We start from the raw sequence: 17,839 nt of genomic DNA, 5'->3' as shown, positions 1-17,839 counted from the left end.
TGGGAATTGATTTCCTAGGGTTAGCTACCCTGATTCTTGGGGTCAGTTTGGTGTGGTCTCAGTCCAAAGACTCAACAGACTGCTGCACTGTTATCCTCTGTGGCTGAGTTCACACTACCTTTGGCATTCGCAGACCTGGTCACCCACACGCCCTGGTGCCAGCCAAGTGCGCTTCCTTCTCTCAACCACCTCTGGGGATAGAAAGGATGACCATTCCCATCTTATAGATGGAGAAGCAGAGGCTCAGAGGAGTCAAATGACCCACCCATGATAGCAAGTGGGTGGGTGGGTGCTGGAACGGTCTTGCTGATCTCCAGTGAATGCAACTGCTGCTTCCTCGTCTTCTTGATCAACCCCCCACCCCACTTGGCTGTCCCCACCTCACAGTGCGAGGGGATAAAGGCAACAGTGCAGAAAAATGTGCAGAACCTGCGACACAGTAAGGAGGAGCTAAACAGGCTGAACCAGGCCATCCAGCGGCTGACAGTGGAAGTGGATGGAACCAAGAGCCAGGTGAGGGGCGGGCGTTGGGGTGGCTGAGTGGTGATGCTGGTGATGCATTCTAGACTAGACTAGACCTTCCCCCCATCCTTTGGATAGAGTTTCTCTTTGTGAATGTCTGAGCAAATAGGAGTGTGGTTATGTGTGTATATACCATGCTTCCATTTGCCTAGGACTTTGAGTTTTTTTTTTTAAATGTGGATATGTAATTAACATGTACGTAAAAATGTATGCATATGGATGCTTGTTTGTATATCATTTTTTATGTATATATATATATATATATATATATATATATATATATATATATATATATATAAGTCTGTATGTTTTGTGATTGTCCTATAGTGTGAAATTTGAGCCCATCTTCAGAAATGGCAAGATCTTACCTAGAAATTCAGTACCATGGATTCCCTCTATAAACATGCAGATCTGGCAATATTAAACTGATCTCACATGGTCTCACACAGTAACATCTGGTGAGAGAAGAGAGGCCTCTACCTTCTCTTTCATCTTCACATGGGAGTCATGTTCCTGCAGTGTGTCGCAGACTCCACCACTCCAAATTGCATCCTTTGACACTGCAAGGCAGAGGGATCTTTGCCATTTATCCTCACCTTGGCTAGTACTCTTTGTCATTCTTGTCAAAGAGATACAGCTAGACTCTGGATCTAGTTCTCTATCTAAGGTGAAGAAATGAAAGACTGAAAACAGGAAAGACATCCTTGTGATTTCAGGAAAATTAGAGTGTGTATATTTCTTTGTAGAGCTGGGTACTATCCACATATACTTTACATTTGGCCTTTATTCCCTTTCCCCTCTCTCCCTGCCACCCCTGCTGTGCCCAGTCTTAGTTACAGAACTCCTAGTTCCCTGATCAGGATGGAACCAGGCCCCGGGCATTGGGAGTGCAGTCTTAACCAATGAACCACCAGGAAAGTCCCTGGCCTATACTTTTTGATGTCTCCAGCCAGGCTCTGTAGGCATTTGTGTTTCTCAGGCTTTAGGCTCCAGAAAGAGAAGGTTCCCACATGAATGCCCTCTTCCTCCCCACCTCTCTCCCCCTCACCCGCTCCTCTTTTTTCTCAGCCGCCCTCTTAGTTAAGCTCCTGCCCCAGCCCATGCGCCACCCCGCAAAGGGAAGAGGTTCTGCTTCCAGTCAGTTCTTGTTTTCTGCAGAGACAAGTGCCTCAGGCTCTGCAGGATATTTGTGGGGGTTCTCCCTTCTCCAGGAACCCCTGGCTCTGAGGAGGGACAAACTGTTCAGGTTCCAGGGGTGACAGAGTGGTGGCTGGGTGGGCCCAGTCTCCCAGCAGCCTCAGCTGCTCTGATTCCCCGACTGGTTCCCTAGGCAGCAAGTATGCCTCACCAAGGCAGGCCTTTATTATCAATATTTTTTTTTCCCTAGAAAACTACAAATTCCAGTCTCTTATGAGGAAAGGATACTCTTCCTGTTCATTCCCTGATGAAACAATAACCCCAGAATGACATGCTAAAATGTATTTGATGCTTCCCAGCCCCTAGCTCATTTTGGAAGTGTCACTATACTAGATGTGGGCTTCCCAGGTGGGCTAGCGGTAAAGAACCAGTCTGCCAAGGTGGGAGCTGCAGAAGACACGGGTTCAGCCTCTGGGTTGGGAAGATCCCCTGGAGGAGCACATGGCAACCCACTCCAGTATTCTTGCCTGGAGAATCCCATGGACAGAGGAGCCTGGTGGGCTACAGTCCATGGGGTTGCAAAGAGTTGGACACGACTGAAGCAACTTAGCATGCACACACACATACTAGATGCAAAAGGCTCTCAGTCATCTAAGAAGGCTGGTCCCCAACCTCCACCCTGGGAGTGGGGCAGACACACAAACACAGATTTCAGAGCAGGCACACTCATTGCCCTTAACGATCTCTAGTTTCTCTTCTGCCTTCCGGCTATGGAGAAAGGTGTGGATCCTTGAGTGGGGAGGGGCTGAGGATGTCCTCCTGTCTGTGGTCTTTGCCCCCTTTGTCCCCAGCCCTGTGAACCAGAGAGAGGCAAGGACCCAGCCGCTCTGCAGAAGGAAAGTGCCTCAGGAAGCGCCAAGGGCAAGCTGGTCTGGCTGGAAGCTGCCCTGCAGAAGGCCAAGCAGGACATGGTGCGGCAGCTGCGTGAGTACCAGAAGCTCATGATCGTCAAGCTGGGCCTGGAGTTTGAGATCGCCATCTACAGGAAACTGCTGGAGGGCGAGGAGAGCAGGTGAGGGCTAGGTGGTACTTCAGATGTGGTCAAGGTGAGGAGTAGAGAGGCTTTGGGAGGATCCCGCCTGGGTCCTCGCCAGCTGGGGTGGGGGATAAGGTGAGGAGAGGTGAGCTGGGTATCCGGGGATCTGTTCTCCTGGAGTCAGTTTTTTTCCCCTCCATCTCATAGACCTTTAGACCAAGGGTCCCAGCTAACAAGTAACCTTAGAACCTGTGATGAGTGACTCTTTTACTCCCAGGATCAGAAAGCAGGGGCCAGTTTGTCTATTGAGACAACTGCAAGGACCAAGGCCCAGCCAGGGGGAGTAAGATCCCTGGTGTGGGCGCCTTCAGCTCTGCTCCTCTCTCCTTCAGGCCTAGGGGAGGCAGGGTTTATGGTGACAGGTAGGGTCTGACTTTTAACATTAGGCAGGTAGAGACCCAAGGGCTTCCAGCTTCAGCTGGGTCCACTAGGCTAAGGGGAAGGAAAGGGAACCCATTGTGCAGCAGACAAGCTGCATTTATTGTCTCCTTTAAACTCCTGGGAAGGAGGTTCTATTATCCCCATTTTACAGATGAGGAAACCGAGTCTCAGAGAGTAAAAGACCACCTTAAGGACCCACAGGTAAAAACTGACTGGGTGAGACTTGAATAATATTCTCCAGACAACTGACCTATCTCCTCTAGGATCTGCCTTCAAAATGCTCCCATCATGGGGTCTAATTTCAAGATAAGTTTAAGCTAAAGACAGTGTAGATCTTCTGCCTTCTCCCTTCTCTAATAATTCCTCAGTAAAAGAATTATTTGAATTTAAGACAGGAAGGGTTGAGTGTAAAGGTCCAGAAGGAGTCTTTACTCGAAAGGGCTGAGGGGATCTGAGAGACCCAAGTAGCTTTCAGAATGGAAGGATTTCTGCCTGTCTGGAAGGGGCCAGAAGTGCTTGGTTTTGAAGAACGGTGAGTATTCTGTCTGGTAGATGGATTCACTCACCTGCTCCCTCCTTCTCCCTGCAGGCTTGGTCTGGCATCTGCGGCAGGAAATGTCAGTAAGTAAATAAGAGAGTAACTTGGGATGAGAGGGGTCACATGTTATCCCCTCCCCACCCTGGGTATGTGTCCTCTCTGGGAAGGGAGTAGGGAGCCGCTTCCTCTGTGTGTCTCCCATTTGTGAGGGCTGTTTTTATTCTCTTGAGGGTGGTTTTTTGGTGTTTGTGTGTATCAGGAAAGGGGGTTCTGTGGTCTGTTCTTTGGCGGGGATCTGTTGGTGTGTCTTGGGATGTGGGAGGAAGGTCTGTGGGTTTATCCCCGTGGAAGAGATTGTTTTATTCTCGCGTGGGAGAGAATCTGGGGCTGACTCCAGGGAGGGGACATTCCCGAGTTTGTTTCTTAGGGAATGGGGTCTGTGTATCTGTCACTTTGAGGAGTTTGCACGTCTGTCTCCTGGTAGGGGGAGGTGTCCGCGCATCTGTATATCTGTATGTCTGTCTTCTGGGGCGGAAAGGGCAGGGGAGACGATAGAGCTTTTTCCTCCAACAGCCGCTCTCCGCTCAGTCCTGGGAAGTGCTCTCACCGGCCTGCCGGGCTCAGCCTCGGGCGCCGAGGCACTGCTGCCGCCGGGAGCGGGTCCCAGCTCCGTGGAGACGAGCGCCCCTGGAGGCGGCTGTGCGCTCTGCGGCTCCCCCGGCTGTGTTGCGGGTTTACGCTGCAGCGGCTCACGCGGATGCTGAATCCTTCCTGCTCTACTCCGGAGGAGTCAAGGAACCCTAGCTTCCTCCCCAGTGACTTGGACCTACTGTCTCAGATGCCCTCTCCCATGGTTCCGACCCTCGTCTTACCTCTCCCTCTTGTCCCAGACCCTAGAGTATAAAGTCTTTGAATGCAGTTTATTGGACCATGGTAGACCCGTCCCCAGTGTGGGGATAGGCTGGACGCTGTGCCACTGGGAAGCATGGCATTTGTCTTCCCTGGACCCAGCACCCTTCCCCTCTGAACTGCCCCATCCCCTTCTTTTCCTGGGACTCCTCCTCTGCAATAAAAATTATGTAGCAGTTGGAGCCTTTCTGCTGTTTGGGCCTAGATTCTTCAGGCTCTCTATCCCCAGAGCAAAGACAAAGCTGGCTGAATTTGGGGGAGGGAAAAGAAAACGGGATACATTACCAGGAAGCAACCCCCCTTTGGGTGTGTGGGTCCATATGACTTCAGTTGATGGTGATATCAGAGGACCAGGATCTTAAGGGTTGGGGATGTTCTCTCTCTCTCTCTCTCTCTCTCTCTCTGTGTGTGTGTGTGTGTGTGTGTATGTGTGTGTGAGGGCCCCTGGAGCTACCAGCGAAACCCAGTGAAAGGGAAAAAAGGGGTTGATTCATGCATGATGGTGGACTGATTCCCAGCCTGGGGTCCACAGGCAGCTGATCTTGCCAGAGTTGCTGAGAACTGCATTCATTGATCCACTTACTCTATAAGCGCCGAATGGCCACTGAGGGTCAGGCATAGTGCTTGGTGGGCAAGGAACTCTAGTCCTGGGCAATGGTTTGGTGGGTGGGGCGGGCGCAGACCATAAACCAGGAAATGGAGGAGAAAGAAATACAGTGATGGGGGGCGGCTACAACTACAACGTGAGCCGGGGCGGAGCGGAGGCCCACGCGGAACAGAGGAGCATCCCAGCCTCCTGGTCCCCGGGCGGCGTGGCCCGCGGGTCATGGCCAAAGGAGAGGACACCGAGAGTGGCTCCAATGCGGGACTTCTGCCCACCGGCATCCTCCAAGCCGGTGAACGCCCGGTCCAGGTGAAGAAGGAACCAAAGAAGAAAAAGCAGTTGTCCATTTGCAACAAACTTTGCTATGCAGTTGGAGGAGCCCCTTACCAGGTGACGGGATGTGCCCTGGGGTTCTTCCTACAGATCTACCTGTTGGATGTAGCTCAGGTGGATCCTTTCTCTGTTTCCATCATCCTATTCGTGGGCCGAGCTTGGGATGCCATCACAGACCCCCTGGTGGGCTTCTGCATTAGCAAATCTCCCTGGACCCGCCTGGGCCGCCTCATGCCCTGTGGTTGAAAGGTTACACTGTGGAGCCAGCCTGCCTCAGTTTTAATACCAACTTGACCACTTACAGCTGTACCACCTTGGGCAAGACATTTAACACCTTGGCCTCAAGTTCCTTCATCTGCACAGTGGAGATAAAAATTATGCCTTCCTCACTGGGTTGTGGTGAGAATTAAATTTTGTAATATATATATATATATATATATAAAAGAAATACAGTGATGGGGTTGAAGGTGAGCCTCCCTCTACTGCCCTGGTGCGAGCACTTGAGGACAGGCCCTGGGGAAAATGACCCTGGCAGATTAGGGCTGGAGGACATGGACACAGTTGGGTGGTCCGGGTTTTAAATGAACAAATCATCTGATTGTGGGCTGGGAACAACATACCACAGAGGAGGAAAACATGAGCTTTGGAATCAGAAGTTCCAGTTTGGCTACTTCCAGGTCTCTCGTGTAGTTTGGTCTGCATTTTCACAAGGCACCTTTGGGAGGGGGTGCAGAAGGTAGGCCAGTTTGTGGCAGTGGGGTGGCCTGAGAAAGGCTGGGTTTCTGGGTTCTTTCCTTGCCACACAGGCCTGAGAGAAGCCTCCATTCAAGGAGCTCACATTCTTTTCTGTTGCACAAAGGATTACATCACCAACCTATCTGGCGGACAATGGTCCCTGCTTTCTCTGTCCCTGGGTGGGGCTAAGGTGAGTCACTGGCCAGAGGCCCCAGGTTTACCTTTTAAGGTTCGCTAGTGCCAGAATGTCTGCTGTGTTTTCTGGGTTCCTGCCCAGAGAACAGATACCCAAAAGGCCTACCTCCTGGATAAACAGGGCAGTCTCATGTAAGAGGAATGGGACCAGAACTTGGCTGGCAGCCTGCCATTCACCTGAGGGACAAGGAACAGGGCCCCAATGGACTCACACATTAGCCCCCTTGATCCTTTCTGACCAACACCAATGGTATAAACATTCTGACCAACACACCCAATGCAAAGCAGCTGCCTGAAAGTAGAGCCGCTCCTCTGCACACTTCTTCAGGTGGATTTTGTGTTCCCTGCATTTTGCTAGGTGGTGATGAGATTCTCTGATATTCAAAGTCAGGTTTTTCCACCTTCTGCCGAGTTGATCATGTCAATGAAGGAAGATTATGGAAAGTGAAAAAGGAAGAACTATGCCCCTCCCTGCCTTCCCCCCCACCCCATGTGCCCCAGGAGCTGTAGGCAGGATTGATGGTGAGTATCCAGCATCCAGTATCACTGAGGACTGGTTGCAGACCACAGGTTTTCTTTCCAAATCCCAAGCCTGATGTCAGGCTAGAGACGCCTTGGACCATGGGGTCAGATTTTAGTCACCTGTTGGGCCCAGGCCAATGCTTGTGGTCTGGGGACCAATTTTCTGAGTGGCTTTCCTGGCCACGGGCCACATTCCAGCCTGGGGCATTTATGAAGAGTCAGTCCTTGTCTATTTACAAAGCTTTGTGAGTCGAGTGACTTCTGAAGAGAGGAGAGGTGTCACCAGTTGCTTCTCAGTGAAAGAGATCCTGAGGGGTCAGCCCCCATCTTCCCCCACACGTGCCTCACACTTGAGAGCAGCACTTGGAGTGTTGGATGCAACTTCATAGCATCCTTTGAGGACCGTGACATATCTCATCCACCCATCTCCAGAGTCTGCCATGTAGTAGATATGAATGGGCTGAAGCTCTGTGGTCTTGTGTGGCCCACTCTGTTCTTGGATGAATTGGGACCTGTTCTTCCACTATTAACCCTAGAGACCTCCTTGAGAGTCTCGTGATGCATCTAAATGCAGCCCTTTGTGATTTGATTCTAGCTACAGTATATCAACCAGTCCAGCCTGGAATAAGAAGAAAGGGCCCAGATTCTGTTCCCAATCTTGCTTTTACTTTTCAACTGTTTCTGGGCCTCAGTCTTGCTCTCTCTACACTTAATGAAGATTCATTTATCCCTTGTATTTTTCCTCCCTAATTAATCTCTCTACTGTTGATCTGTAAAATAAGAATAGTACCTAACACAGGGAGGTTTCAGAATTAAATATATTACTATATGTAAGGAGCTGAAAATATAGTAAGAATTCTGTGAATATAATCAATATTTCACTTACTGGAGGTCTTGGGAAAAGTTTTGAGTACCTTTGAAGAAGGCTGTCTGACTTCAAGAAGGCCAGCTGGTCTCCTTCTGTCCTGGCTGGAGCTGCAGTAATTGCAGGGCAGGAGGGGTAGGTAGAGGGGCCCAAGTTAGAGCTAGGGTTCCCCAGTCAGAGGGTACCTCCCAGGTATGACTCCCAGCAGCACCTGCCTACCACCACTCCCACCACAGTGTGGAGTCCAGTTCTTCACATGTGACCCTGTCTCACCAAAACTAGTCCACTTGTGCACACACACTGCAGTCATACCCTCCTGTACCCACAGATGTCCTCTCTTCAGCACATACACACAGGTATACACATATTCACACATGTACATGTTTCCACAGAGATGCCTAGACCTGTGCATGTACCTGGATGCAATCATTCTGTTCCACTCACAGACAGAAACCTACAGACAGTGAGCCATGAGGGATGAAGCACAGTGCCTGACACCACGGCTCCCTACTTCCCTCCAGCTCCTTGTCCTGTCCCATGTCTGCTAAAGAATAATAGAGCTTTCATTGATTACATGAGCCAAGACGTAGAAGCGATCTAAATGTCCATTTACAGATGGATGGATTACGAAGATGTGGCATATATATACTAGAGTATTACTCAGCCATAAAAAGGAATGAAATAATGCCATTTGCAGCAACATACTTGGACCTAGAGATTATCACACTTAAGCGAAGTAAGACAAAGACAAATATGATACCACTTATATGTGAAGTCTAAAAAAGTGATCCTAATGAACTTATTTACAAAACAGAATTAGACTCACAGAGTTAGAAAACAAACTTGCAGTTAGCCAAAGGGGAAAGATCAGGGGGAGGGATAAGTTAGGAGCTCGGGTTTAAGAGATTCAAGCTACTATACATAAAAAAAAAACAGGTCCTACTGTATAGCTCAGGAAACTATATTAGATAACCTATAATAACCTAAAATGTAAAAGAATCTGAAAAATAGTATCTATCTCTCTATCTATATATATACTGAATCACTTTGTTGTATACCTGAAACTAACATAACATTATAAATCAACTATATTTCAATTAAAAAACATAGAACTTTAAATGGCTAAGGGACCTTAGCGTCTATCTGGTCCAATCATTTTTTTTTTCCCCACTAACGAATACACTGAGGCCTAGAAAGGAGAAGTGACTTGCTGAATGCCACACAGCAAGATGTCTCATTTTCTTTACCATCCTGCATCATGGGCAATATGCATGTGATTCATTCACCCTCGTGCCTCTGCCTAAGCCTGTCCAGGACTGGGAACCTATAGGTAGCTGAGGATTGTGGAGCTGGAGTAGGTAAGAGGTCAGAGCCAGAGGGAGGGTGAGAGAGTGAAGTATGACAGGTCATCAAGGTCCCCTGGGCTGATGAGACTAGTGAGATGCAGAGAGAGGGGTCAGTTGACAGAGCTGTCTCTCAGGACTGGTGGCTCCTGAACTGGGAGTGGGGGATAGAGCTGATGCTGGGGCCTTGCATCTGGACTCCAGACAAGGTCTACTACTGAGCTGTGTGTTGTCACAGCACAGAGGGCTGGTTAGAACAGTTGTGGATTCTGGAACTCTCCAAGGGCTCTGTCCTCAGAATTCCATTGGAGGGTAGAGGGTACACATTGGTGGTCAGAAGACCCAGGATTAATCCTGTCCTTTAAAAGAACCCGTGTCTTTCCAGACCTCTCACTTCTGGTCTCAATTATTTCTATTGCCCTTAGTGATGGAATGGGGACTTCCATTTCTGTTAGCTTCCCGGGCCTGGATCCAGAAGTTTTGAGACTCACTGTGCTGTTTATGTGTATATTCAGGTACTCAGTTCAGTCTCTAGTGAAGCTGAGGGGTCATCGTCCCACTTGCACCAGCACTTGTAATATCCTTATCAGTGTCAGGGGGACAGTTTACTGCAGGGAGGCGCTTGATGGCCCAGAAGATGTGGGGATTTCTCTTTATGCTTGCATCTCTGATCACAGATATAAGTGTAATGATAGGCAGGCCATGGCCCTTATCCCAGAAAGGATTTCTATTTTATAGTCTGCAAAAGAATACTACTGACAATAAATACATGTTGTGGTTATTTTGTCGCAAGCACTAGTTATTTTGCATATATAAAATTCTTTCATCCTGCCAACAACCCTAGGAGGTGAAAAAGAGGTGCTCTTTTTATCATTTCACTTTAGACGTATGGAAACTGAGACACAGAGAGGGTAAGTAAACTGCTCAAAGTCACTCAGCTACGAACAGAGCCCAGTTTTGGACTCATGCAGTCTGGATCCAGGGTCTGTGTACTCACCTCTGGGCCGCATCATCTTTTTACTCCTTGTTGTTGTCTAGCTTTCAGGTAATTTATCAGTGATGGCAGGCCTCCAAACCCCAGAAGGACTCCATTTAAAAAAAAAAGGCAGTCATATCAAAGGCTTTTTGAAAGCTTAAGTCACGTTCATATATTCACCCCTTAAAGAATTCTCTTGAATTACTCAGGCATGAGTCTTCTCCACCAAAGCCAAGAGTGATGTTTCCTTAAGCTCTGAGTGACTGTTGACTCTATTCATAAGTTTACAGATGTGCACAGCGGTGATTTCTGGGAGGCAGCTGTGACTTAATGACATAACCACTGAACATTCAAACGAGGTTCAAACCCCAGCTGTGTGCCACTGAACTCAGGGTAGGGCCTGGCCCCTGCTACTGTGGGTCCCTGAGGTCTAGTTTCTTCCTCTGCAAGATATAGCATGAAGGTGGTGTGGATAAAATTACAGGCTATAGTGGTCTAGCACCGTCCTTGGCTAAACCTGAGACTGCTGTGAGCCTAGGGACAGAGGACTCTAGTGGAGACCCCAGATCTGGGGCTTTCTCTGTCTGCTTCATGTTTGGGGACCCTCCCAAACCTCGACCCTGAGGAGGATAACAGAAGTACAGACGACGCTCAGGGTTGGCTACATTGGTTTATTGGAAACACAGATCTTGGAAGAGATGAACACAGCAGAGAAGGAAGGGAGATGCTGGGACAGGGTGGGGACTCTGGCCATTGGCCCCAGGACAACCCAGAGTAGGGTCTTGGTCCTCCCTGCGCTGGGGTCCCTTCCTGTGGTGACCAAAGGGACTTTTTTCTAGGGTAGCCTTTCCCAGCGCGGGCGGCAGAACCCAGGAAGAGGGCATTAAGCACGGGCGTGAGGAGAGGACAGGAGTGGGATGGACCTTTCCAAGTGCAAGAGCGGTAGCCTAGGGCTTGCTCCACCCAGAGCTGAGGTGGGCGGGGAGGGGGCGGGGCCAAGCAGGGCGGGCCCCGCCGGGCTGCGCGGGAGAGATGCCCGGGCGGGGCCTGAGATGGGAGGCCTAACATTTGCGACAGACGCTGCCGCAGGAACCCACGCCGCAGGAGCTGATGCCGCAGGAGCCCACGCCGCAAGACGTGACGGAATTGCAGGGGCCGCAGGGCGCGCAGAGGCCGGTGCTCACCGCCAGGTTCCCGCTGCAGGGGGCGCTGCAGACGCTGCCCGTCACCGGCCGGGAGCCCGACACGCAGAGGTCCCCGCAGACGACCCCACCGCGGGAGCTGCTGACACCTGCGAACCCCAAAGACTGAGTCAAAATTCTGGGGGTCCGAGGGTGCCGCCTCCCCGACTATGACCCTCTCCAAGCATCTTAACAACTCTAGTCCAAAAGAAGTGGTCCTTCCTGCTGTCTGACCCCAAATCCCTCTTCCTGTGATGCCAGCCCACTCATTTTTAGGTGTCAGAGAAAACACTACTTCCATCCTTTACAGGAAGCGAGTAAACCCATCCACACAGGGCCTAGGATACTCACAGACATTCACGGACCCAACGCCTTCACACAGTCTGAGAGGGAAGAAGAAAAAGGCAATATTAGTGACAGTCAGAGCTGCAAACAGAGCTCCACAAATTCTTGGAGTGGGGTCCGCGAGTGATAAGAAGGAGGAGCAGAGTGTCAGAAGGAAGAGTCCTCAGAATACCCCACCCCACCTCAAAGTGATAAATGATAGGTTTGTCCCAGACCTGGCCATTGCTCAGCCCGGATCACGGGAGGTATTTGTGTAAAAGGTGGGAATGGGTAGTCAGGACCAGGCTGGGATGGTCCTCACCTCTGCTCCTCGCCCTCCAGCAGTCGCCTGTAGGTGGCGATCTCAATGTCCAGGCCCAGCTTGGAGTTCATCACCTCCTGGTACTCCTTGAGCAGGCAGGCCATGTCCTGCTTGGCCTTCTGCAGGGCCTCCTCCAGCCCGGCCAGCTTGCACTTGGCATCAGTGAGGGCTGCCTCGCCCTGCTGCTCTGCCTGGGTCACTGCAGCCTCCAGCTTGGAGTTCTAAGGGCCCAGGAGAGAACAAGGTGGGCTATGGTCTCTCCACACAGCAGGGATCACCCCAGGAACAGGCCTCTCCCTGTCATCTCCTGGGGCTCCCTGAGTAACCACACCCTTGGTCTCAAGTCATGCAAATGAACTGGAGAATGAATGGTGAGATCCAGTTGGGCACACACACTGCCTGTGGGGCCCTGGGTGGGCCTCAAAAAAACCCTACCTGGCACTTGGCATTCTCGACCTCAGCTGTCAGCCTCTGGATCACCCGGTTCAGCTCATTGATCTCCTCCTTGGTGCGGCGCAGGGTCTCCCCATGCCGGATCACCGTAGCCTTGATCTCCTCACACTGGTTGTGGGGAAAGGGGACCGAGAAGCAGAAAGGCTCATGAAACTCAGGACGGGATGTACCACCCACTCAGAACAACACAGATGATTTTCAGGTCGCCCAGTGCACAGCCTGTGAAACCATAATGGCAGCCCTGTCCTGCCACTATAACCTGAGAGCTGTCTGTACTTCTTTCACCACCTCTAGGGACCAGAATCCCCAGACAAAAGAAATCCTGTTATTATATACCTCACGTCCCTTCCATAATGTCTAGGAGGAAGATGACCTGGACCACTCACCTTGCTGCGGTACCAGCTCTCAGCCTCGGCCCGGCTGCGGCTGGCAATGTCATCATACTGAGCCTTGATCTCGGCAACAATGTTGTCCATGTTCAGGTCCCGGCTGTTGTCCATCTTGACGATGACTGAGGTGTCTGAGATGTGGGCTTGGAGAACTCGGATCTCCTGCAGATGGAGGAGGATGGAAGGGTCTTGTTTACACCTTTGCTTCCCCCACCATAGCGTGTACCAGCCTTTTCAGCCCTTCCTGGCCTCCAGCTCTGGCCCCCTCTGACAGCCTCATGGGCTGTAGCTCCTGCCCAAATCCCTGTCCAACTCTGATCGCAGAACAACGCCCTCTCTTCCAGGCCAGATGCTGCTTTCTGCCTGGGCCACAATCACTCACCTCCTCATATAGTCGCCGAAGGAAGTCAGTCTCCTGAATCAGGGCCTCCACATTGGCCTCAAGGTCTGATTTGCGGACGTAGGCACAGTCCACATCCTGGGAAGATGGGGAGTCTTTGAGCAAAGAGGACCCCTGATGATCATCACCTGAATTCCTCTCTCTCCTCACACAGTACATGGAGGTGAGGGGGGAAGGAGTCCGTGTTCCTCTTCCTGTCTTATCTCCATGCTGCCCTTCCCTGGAGGCATCTAACAACCTCCTCCCCTTCTAAGAACAAATGCCTTGTGCCTTGGAGGTGGACCACTAGCCTTTCACTCCTCCTACCTGAGATCTCTTACCTCCCATGTCTTCTTTTTACCCTAAGCTCGCCAGACTGGCTCCCTTGCTCAACCACTTTGACCCTTCCCTGTTTCCCAACAGTCCTCCAAAACTCTACCTGGCCACTGTTGGCTCTGCTTCATCCTCCCCCCCCAGACCCTGGGACAGTGCCCCTCCTCTTAACCAGATTCCTGAAACACTAGACAGGATACCATCCTTCAACAGAGAGACGGAAGCTACCATGCCTCCATGGGACCCCAGCCACAGACTATCCACTCTGAAGCAGCACAGAACATCCAGAGATCAATTCAGTCATACCCCTGCTTCAGGTCAGGGTGCTAGTGAATTTTCCAAGGTTACTGCCCTTTTCAAAGCCTTGGATGTGCCTTTCATGACCTGGTCTATGGGAATTTCCCATCCTGACTTGGCAAGATCACTGCACCCCACAGGGAGGTTGAGAACATAGATCTCCCCAGCAAAAGCCTGTCATTCTGATATCCCTCATGTCTGTGCTTCCCAATCCTGTGTTACTCACCTTCTTCAGAGCCACAAACTCATTCTCGGCTGTTGCTCTTAGAGTGACTTCCTCCTCATACCTGCAGGAAGAGGACAGAGGGAGGTCACCACGTCACAGGAGTGAAGGGGACAACACTAGGGACCTCCCCACATAGCCAGATCCCTGGCAGCCCTGCTGGGTCCTCTCTGGTTGGACTTGGGGTGTGTCTGTGATTCTCTCTCCACTTGGAGTTGAGGGATCCTGGGGGTGATACTTCTGGAACCTCACGAGCCCTGCTGCCCAAACTGCTCTGAGGTCACCTCTGGAGGAAAATAAGGACTCAGCACCAGTCAGGAGTAGACAGCAGCCCCTCTGGAGCACTGCAGTCCCAGCCTCCCCCCACCTGGGTGTCCAGCCGAGCTCAGCTGGGGGAGGACCTATGAATCTCAGAGACCATCAGCACTAGGGCAACCTAGACAGTGGGACACCCAGAGACCCAGGACCTGGCAGCTCTGAGAGATATTGAGACTCATATCACATCCAGGTGCTACAGGTGGGAGCCTCAGGGGCCAGGCCTGGGAGGATGCAGATGCCTCCTCCCCATAGAGCACAGGGCACTGTTGCTGGATGATCAGGCTTTGAGAAGAGAAGCCTGAAGGAGGGGAGAGAGACTTCCTACGGAATCACAGCCCTACTCATAGGAATCTGAATAACGACTGCCTGATGGGAAGATCCTGCTGCATACCACCAACTTGCCCTGCATGGTCACACCCCCTTCTTTGAAATTCTTTTCCAATTTCATCCAGTGGGTTGAATCCATGTCCATTTCCTGTGCCCAACATCACCCTCAGCCACACTCACCTCTTCTTGTAGCCCTCCAGCACCTCCTGCAGGCTGTTGAGCTCCGAGGACAGCCTCCCGCTGTCGGCCTCTGCGCACTCAGCCTCCCGCCTCAGCGTCTCGATGTAGCCATTGAACAGGGGCTCGAGGTTGCTCTCGCAGCACTGGCGGTTCTGGTAGAACTGCAGCTTGGTCTCCAGCAGCTTGTTCTGCTGCTCCAGGAAGCGCACCTGCCATTTGGGGTGGGGGAGGGGTCAGATGGCTCCTACTGCCCCCAAGCCTATTTGGGGGATGGAGGGGCTTGGGGAGGGTGCTGATTGCTGTAAGGTAAACTCCAAAACCAGTACTTTTTCTGACAAAGGTCCATATAGTCAAAGCTAAGGTTTTTCCAGTAGTCATGTATGGATGTGACAGCTGGACCTTAAAGTCTGAGTGCTGAAGAATTGATGCTTTCGAACTCTGGAGATGGAGGAGACTCTTGAGAGTCCCCTGGGCTGCAAGGAGATCAAACCAGTCAATCCTAAAGGAAATCAACCCTGAATATTTATTGGAATGACTGATGCTGAAGCTGAAGCTCCAATACTTTGGCCACTTGTTGTGAAGAGTTGACTCATTGGAAAAGACCCTGATGCTGGGAAAGACTGAGGGCAAGAGGAGAAGGAAGAGATAAAAGATGAGATGGTTGGATCGCATCACTGACTCAATGGACGTGAGTTTGAGCAAGCTCTGGAGATGGTGAAGGATAGGGAAGCTTGTGTGCTGCAGTCCATGGGGTTGCAAAGAGTCGGACACAACTGAGGAACTGAACGACAACAACGCAAACCAAGAGCTCAGCAGAGATTGGACAGAGGGGACTGTGAAAGCAAGGCAACTTCTGGATTTCAAGATAGTGATCATGTTTGGATTTTCCATATTAGAGGTGAGAGCAAGGGGTTGGGAAAGATCATTCCCTCCTCAGGTCAAGTGAGTTATCCTGACCTGCTGAATCTAGATGACATGTGGTCAGGAGCCAAGTAGAGTTCTTTTTGCATTTGATTGCCCCATCAGTGCCCAGCCCAAGTTTAGTATAGATGGGTTCAGGAAAGGTGTGATCAAGGACACCCACTCAAAGGCTGAACTGTGGTTCTGTTCCTATATCTTATGTGCATTTGTTGAGTCTTGTTTGCATGTATGCTTTCTTCTCTGACATGTGGTTCCAAGCCTTGTCCTTGTCTGTGTGTAGGGCCCTTGCCTGTCTGGACAGAGGTTGTAAATAATAACAGTGCTCTAATCAGGAGCCCCTGCTCTAGACTCAGTTCTCTGGTCTGTCTGTACCCTGGAAGTGTGTCCATCTCCTCCATCAGCCTGGGGGCTCACCTGGCCCACAACTCTCCTGCCCCCTGACTAACCCTTGAGTGCCCACCCGGGAAGGGAAGGTTCAGGAAGGGTGTGATCAAGGACACCCACCTTGTCGATGAAGGCAGCGAATCTGTTGTTGAGACACTTGATCTGCTCCTTCTCCTCTTGCTTCACGCACTGCGCATTGGGGTCGATCTCCAGGTTGAGGGGAGTGAGGAGGCTCTCATTGACTGACACGGTGGTGATGCAGGGAGGGCTGAGGCCGCCCACACCGCCGGAGCGGTACCCGAAGCTGCGGCCAAAGGAGCCAGTACGGAAGCCCCCGCAGACGCTGCGGCTGCCGAAGCCCCCGGTGAGGCCGCGGTAGCAGGAGATGCCACGGTAGGGGGCGGCCGTGATGCAGCAGCGGCCGGGCCGAGGTCCGCAGGCGGAGACGCAGCTGAAGGCGCGGCCACGGAATCCTGATCCGCAGGTCATGATCCTCCTGGAGATGTAGGTTGCAGAGTACAGGAGAGGTGAGCTGGAGTCTTGTGGAAACTCCAATGTCCTCCTCAGAGAGCCGGGGTCCTATTTATGCTCAGGTCGGAAGGGGCTTGGCTATGCAGATGCGGTTGTGGCAATTTATGCTTTATGGGCTTGTGTGGCTAGCTGAGTTCAACGCTTCTCTAGAATGTGCTTTAATAGTGGCCCGCACCCTCTTCTGTGTAAAGGATGCCAGATCCTGGGCTGTAAGGGACTCAGCATGTTTCATCTTCAAAGCGCCTTGCCAGCTGGGCATGCAGTCATCTGAGGAGACTGGAAAGGGAAGGGCAGGGCAGGAGGGTGGAAGGAGAAGGGAAACCAGATGTGGCAGAAACAGGTGACCTGTGTGTGTGCAGGTTTGAGTGGGGGGCCTAGGAGAGACTGCGGTGTTAACAAATAACTTCTAGACGTTTCCACCCAGTAGTGGGCAAGGCGCTGTTACATAAAGCTGTATTTTCCCAATCTCCAGAGAGTCCAGTTGGCTGCTGAAAAACATCTGACTTTTCCTGCCATGACAAGAGTCAGCAGATTATGAAATATTTGTGTTTTATGTTTTCTTTCACTTTTATTATGAGAATTTTCAAAATTAGGAAAGTTGAAGAAATGGTACCTGTATAACAAAATGCTGATGTGTTCTACCCAGGTACCCACATTCAAGAGTTATTAACATTGTGCCATATTTGCCTTCACATTTGCCCAGTTATTTGATGATTACAGAAAGCATAGCATGGAACCCTTAAATACTTTAGCATGCATTTCTTAAGAATAGAGACAGTACCATTTTTCACATGCAAGGAGAAGAATGATAATTCAAAAAAATCATTTACTATCCATTCATATTAAAATGTCCTAACTGTCCTATGATTTTTAAAAGTAGGTTTTAAAAAATAACTTATGGCTATATCTCTTGTATTTTCTATACACTGGAAAGTAACTCTTGAGCTGGGCTGTTCAATATGGTAGCCAATAGACATATGTGGCTATTTAAATTTAAATTAGTTAAAATTAAATAAATTAAATATCTAGTCTTTCAGTCACATGCCACACATGACTAGCAGCTACATTATTGACAGAACAGAAACAGAACATTTTCACCATCACACCAGTGTCTTTCAGAT

General features: G+C 50.6%; 1 protein-coding gene and 1 pseudogene across 2 annotated transcripts; one reads left to right on the top strand and one right to left on the bottom strand.

The window, feature by feature from the left end:
- The first annotated feature begins 267 nt into the window (after positions 1 to 267).
- Positions 268 to 4,478, top strand: LOC136167525 (keratin, type II cuticular Hb1-like; annotated as a pseudogene).
- A 6,739-nt stretch (positions 4,479 to 11,217) lies between these two features.
- Positions 11,218 to 16,676, bottom strand: LOC136166062 (keratin, type II cuticular Hb1). Of its 2 annotated transcripts, XM_065932091.1 has the most exons (10): positions 16,308 to 16,676; positions 14,883 to 15,091; positions 14,061 to 14,121; positions 13,208 to 13,303; positions 12,823 to 12,987; positions 12,419 to 12,544; positions 11,984 to 12,204; positions 11,689 to 11,720; positions 11,391 to 11,447; positions 11,218 to 11,279 (listed from the first exon to the last, which is right to left on the bottom strand). In XM_065932091.1, exons 1-10 carry the CDS (start codon positions 16,674 to 16,676, stop codon positions 11,218 to 11,220), a joined length of 1,398 nt encoding a protein of 465 aa, XP_065788163.1. The 2 variants fall into 2 exon arrangements, with proteins under 2 accessions (XP_065788163.1, XP_065788162.1); XM_065932090.1 differs by having other exon boundaries at positions 11,218 to 11,447.
- Positions 16,677 to 17,839: the final 1,163 nt, after the last annotated feature.

Source organism: Muntiacus reevesi, chromosome 4 (genome assembly GCF_963930625.1).
Source record: "Muntiacus reevesi chromosome 4, mMunRee1.1, whole genome shotgun sequence".
NCBI lineage: Eukaryota > Metazoa > Chordata > Mammalia > Artiodactyla > Cervidae > Muntiacus > Muntiacus reevesi.
Note: the sequence above shows the minus strand (reverse complement) of the source record. Positions and strands in the feature narration are given on the sequence as shown.